This window comes from Hakea prostrata, chromosome 11, assembly GCF_041222555.1.
Source record: "Hakea prostrata isolate BN-2017 chromosome 11, UWA_Hpros_2, whole genome shotgun sequence".
In the NCBI taxonomy this organism is placed as follows: Eukaryota; Viridiplantae; Streptophyta; class Magnoliopsida; order Proteales; family Proteaceae; genus Hakea; species Hakea prostrata.
Genome location: NC_142610.1, coordinates 26,073,708 through 26,078,069, shown reverse-complemented (window position 1 = coordinate 26,078,069; position 4,362 = coordinate 26,073,708). Strand labels below are relative to the sequence as shown.

General features: G+C 38.3%; 1 protein-coding gene across 1 annotated transcript; it reads left to right on the top strand.

The window, feature by feature from the left end:
• The first annotated feature begins 221 nt into the window (after positions 1-221).
• LOC149001189 (serine carboxypeptidase-like 50) lies at positions 222-1,922 on the top strand. The gene has a single exon (XM_089139675.1). The coding sequence runs from the start codon at positions 349-351 to the stop codon at positions 1,675-1,677; it is 1,329 nt and encodes a 442-aa protein (XP_088995801.1). The 5' UTR covers positions 222-348; the 3' UTR covers positions 1,678-1,922.
• The last annotated feature ends 2,440 nt before the right edge of the window (positions 1,923-4,362 follow it).

Below are 4,362 nucleotides of genomic sequence, written 5' to 3'. Positions count from 1 at the left end.
GGGGGGGAGCTAGTATGATTTTACTTAATTTTCAAAAAATTAGGAAAAAGTTATAGATAATTCCAAAAGTGACAATGATACGAAACCATACACACTTGATAAGTGGCATCAGATTCAATGGCCTAAAAACCAAAATGCGTCACCTACTCCGTCAGCAAAAGTTTTTAGTTTTTATTAAGAGCAGTGGGAAGTGACTCGTTTTCATATTACAGTTTAATTTTTAGTGCGTCAAAGTGATTTACTTTTTTGGTTTTATGGTCAGAGCATCCTCTGAGGCATGATCCTTGGAGGATGAAACCAGATTAAAAAGCAGAGAGAAGTGAACAGAAAGAAGAAGAAGAAAAAGTAATGGAGTTGGTTCTGAAACTCTTCTTTTTCCTCTCCCTTCTCCACATCTCTTCCTCCAATCCCACTCTCTTCCCCAAAGAATCACACCCTGCAAAATCTGGTTACTTACCGATCAATCCATCAGCCAGTTCATCAGCTCTTTACTTCACCTTCTATGAAGCTCAAAAACCCATTTCTAATTTATCTGAAACACCCCTCCTGGTTTGGCTCCAAGGCGGCCCTGGCTGCTCTTCCCAGCTTGGTAACTTTTTTGAACTTGGTCCCTGGCGTTTGACTACCTACCAGAATGACAGCAATAACCTTGGTCTCGAGCCTAACCCAGGTGCTTGGAATCGCCAATTTGGGCTTCTTTTCATTGATAACCCCATTGGAGTTGGTTTCAGTATTGCTTCCTCTCCTGCAGAGATCCCAAGAGACCAAGAAACTGTGGCCAATCACCTCATCTTTGCCCTCACATCGTTTGTCTCCTCAGACCCACTTTTCAAATCTCGTCCACTATACATCACTGGAGAGAGCTATGGAGGAAAATATGTTCCAGCTGTTGGGTACTACATACTGCAACAGAATTCTGATCTGAACTTAAGGGGAGTCGCAATGGGGAATGGATTGACTCACCCAGTCACTCAGGTTGCTACTCATGCTGCATCTGCTTACTACTCTGGCTTGATTAACGAGAGACAGAGAGCCCAGCTAGAAGAGACTCAAGCTCAGGCTGTGAAGCTGACCCAAGAGGGTAAATGGAAGGAAGCAACGGATGCACGTAACTCAGTCTTGCACTGGCTGCAGAATTCATCTGGGTTGGCTACCCTCTATGATCTCAGGAGGAAGACACCATATGAAACAGAAAAGGTTGGTGATTTCCTGAACAAAGGGCAGGTGAAGCAAGATTTAGGGGTAGATAATTCGATTGTTTGGGTGGAATGCAGTGATGTAGTTGGGGCTGCTCTACATGAAGATGTGATGAAGAGTGTGAAGTTCATGGTGGAAGAATTGGTGAAGAGGAGTAAGGTATTGCTATATCAAGGGCAATTTGATTTGAGGGATGGAGTAGTTTCAACTGAAGAGTGGGTGAAAGAGATGAGTTGGGAAGGACTAGAGAGTTATCTAATGGCAGAGAGGAAGGTCTGGAAAGTGAATGGAGAGTTTGCAGGATATGTGCAAAAATGGGGGAGCTTGAGTCAAGTTGTTGTTTCAGGGGCTGGGCATCTCGTCCCTGCTGATCAGGCAGTGAATTCTCAGGCGATGATCGAAGATTGGATTCTGGAAAGAGGTCTGTTTGAAGATGAGAAAAAGAGCCTTTCATCATCATATGGTAAGGGTTATCTATGAATTCCTCTTGTGTTCTAATGTAAAGCTACCAATCAATTCCTAGAATGGTTTGGTGCTTTCATGGATATATCTGCAATATAGAAGGTCTAGTGGTTGATTCTGAGTAACTTATATTCAATTAATGTAACAGAGATGAATCATCTCATGCCTGGCATTCCTGTATGGGAAAATAAGAAATCCTGTTGAGCAGATTCTAACAAATGATATGGGAGTATTAATAGTAATGGATTCTAAGAATACCATCAGGGAACTCATTACTCCGCTGCTTGTCCTTCAATCTAAATATGTTAAATAGAAAGTCCAATGTCTGGTTCTGGAAATTACAGTCTCAGTTTGTGTTATATAAGGAATCCAAGAATTGAAGGCCTGAACAAGAGGATACACTTAATTAGTTGGCTAAGGTTTGACCTTTGGTGTTGAAACTTTAATGCAGCTACTATCTCTTCAAACTCTTCAAACATGGGTTTGTGTTCCACTGGTCGGATGATCAGTTTAGAAGATTAAAAACTCCAGGGTTTTTGAGATTAGAAGAATCCAAAGACAGAAGTATTTACTGCAAAGCCACCAGTTCATAGGGCTTCTATAATGAGATCTTCAAGACAATTTTACTGGAATCAGTTCTCCACCATCTATTTCAGAAAACCAATCAATTTTGTTCGTAGAGATCAACTTTATATCCCGATCACCAAAATATTGATAATATGAATCACCTAGACTAAACTTTCTGTCATGATCATGGTTTCCTTGCTAATAGAGGCTCTGCAATTCTTGGTTTGATTTCTTGTTGGTCTCTCAATTTGAACCAGAATCTTACGTTGTCTGCATAGATAAGTGCCCTCCAGACATATATGCCTTTGGTTGTCAGAAATTCCACTACAGTAATGCTCTGATGCGTGTCCATTATTACTCAGAAAAGAGGAACTGGTGGGCTACAAAGTATAAAATGGAAAGTTGATCCTGGGAATTCCAGCAAACTAATCCAAAGTTGATCCTGGGAATTCAAGCAAACTAATCCGGTGATGTGCTCCTATTCAAAAAAAACAAAAAAAAAACAAAAAAAAAAAAAAACAAAACAAAACAAAACAAGTAGTGGGCAATTAGGTATTAAATGGAAAAACTAACACAACTTTCAAGAACTAATCAAGATCATTACCCAAATGCTGGTCCTGCTGATGCAAACATGAAGAAAATAACCAAACATGCTGCAAGAAACTGCGATTTAGTGATGATCAACAAGAGCTTCTTATACCATGCTCGGTATGTTATAACGGATTGATCGATTGAAGGCTCCTGCAATCGAAGGAATGCATGATAAAAACAAAAGAAAATTGTCTAATAGAATGAATTGGGGCTTAGGGTTTTGATCAAACGAGTTTAAAGATCAAAAGATCTTCACTATTTCCTACGCAGCAAACCAAGGTTCCAGTGTCAGGCAGAGTTGAAAGCTATGGAGGGTCTTCAGCATTCAGGATCCACTACCCTAGCAAGATCCATCCTCGATAAAATAAAATGGAGAGCTTTCAAGAACATCCATGCACCTTAGTAGCGAGTCCCAGAAAACCCTAAATCAAAAATCCCTAAATGCTGTTTGTTTCATGCTTATAAATTAATTACTCCTCTAGGGCTTTCAATTCCGTCACATTCCTTTGGGAGAAGCAAATCTGCATTTGGATTACTACAAAAAAATGTTCAAGCCGGCCAATCTTCAACAGGGGTACAAGTTCCATTTCTTGAAATTTTTTACTTGTCAAACAATCGTAGAAACCAATCCAATAAGCACAAGCATAACATAGTATTCTAACTCTCAAAATAAGATGGAAAAAATCAAAAGCATATGAAGGTTAAGCTTGGGACAATAATCTCAATAAGCTAACAAAAATCTAATTTTTATGTATGTTAGCTAATCAAAAAAATATTCAAAAAACAGAACAATCCAAATTAGTAGCATATCAAATTAAACCTAAAGATGAAATTCTTGAAGCAAGGGAACACAAAGAGAAGGCAAAGACCGAGCTTCTTTCCCGAGGAATTGAAATTGTTTGGTGTAGTCTAGTACTTTTTCCAAGCATTTTGTGATGTGGGTTTTTCAAAACCATGCTAAATATTTAAAGTACTCAAACTGTGTCAAGCAATTTCAAGCCAGCAGCGGTCATATTGAACCATCAAAACAACAACATACACAAGGAATTCCTCCATGATTAATTCTAAACTTGAAAAACCTCTTATATAGCTCCTTGGATTCCATTTCTAACCCAATGTAAACCATGATCCTTACCTTCTACCAATGATTTGTATGGAGTCTTATGCCACCAAACTCAAATCCACCCTTATGCAACAGTTACACTACATTAGTAGGAGTTCATAGCATTTTATAGTACAGATGCACAAGTATTTGAAAAACAATCATAGTGCACCTATATACCAAATTGAAGGTTGAGATTAAAAAATTAGTTTTCCTCAATAATCTTCTAGTTGTTTTTTTCAACTTTCAATTTAATATTGATGTGCATGCTTAGTATAGCAAAGAAACATGCACAACAGATGATCTTTTCCCAAACATTCCATTAAAATTACTAATTTCGAATTAAAAAGAAAAAACTAACTGCGCTCAAGGATCCATGAGAAATTGGAAAAATATCAAGAAAATATATAATGAATAGTTGGATCTCTTAAACGGTTCATTGA

Bases quoted from the DNA above. Each gene is read 5' to 3' on its own strand.
- LOC149001189 (XM_089139675.1), top strand. From the start codon at position 349: ATGGAGTTGGTTCTGAAACTCTTCTTTTTCCTCTCCCTTCTCCACATC.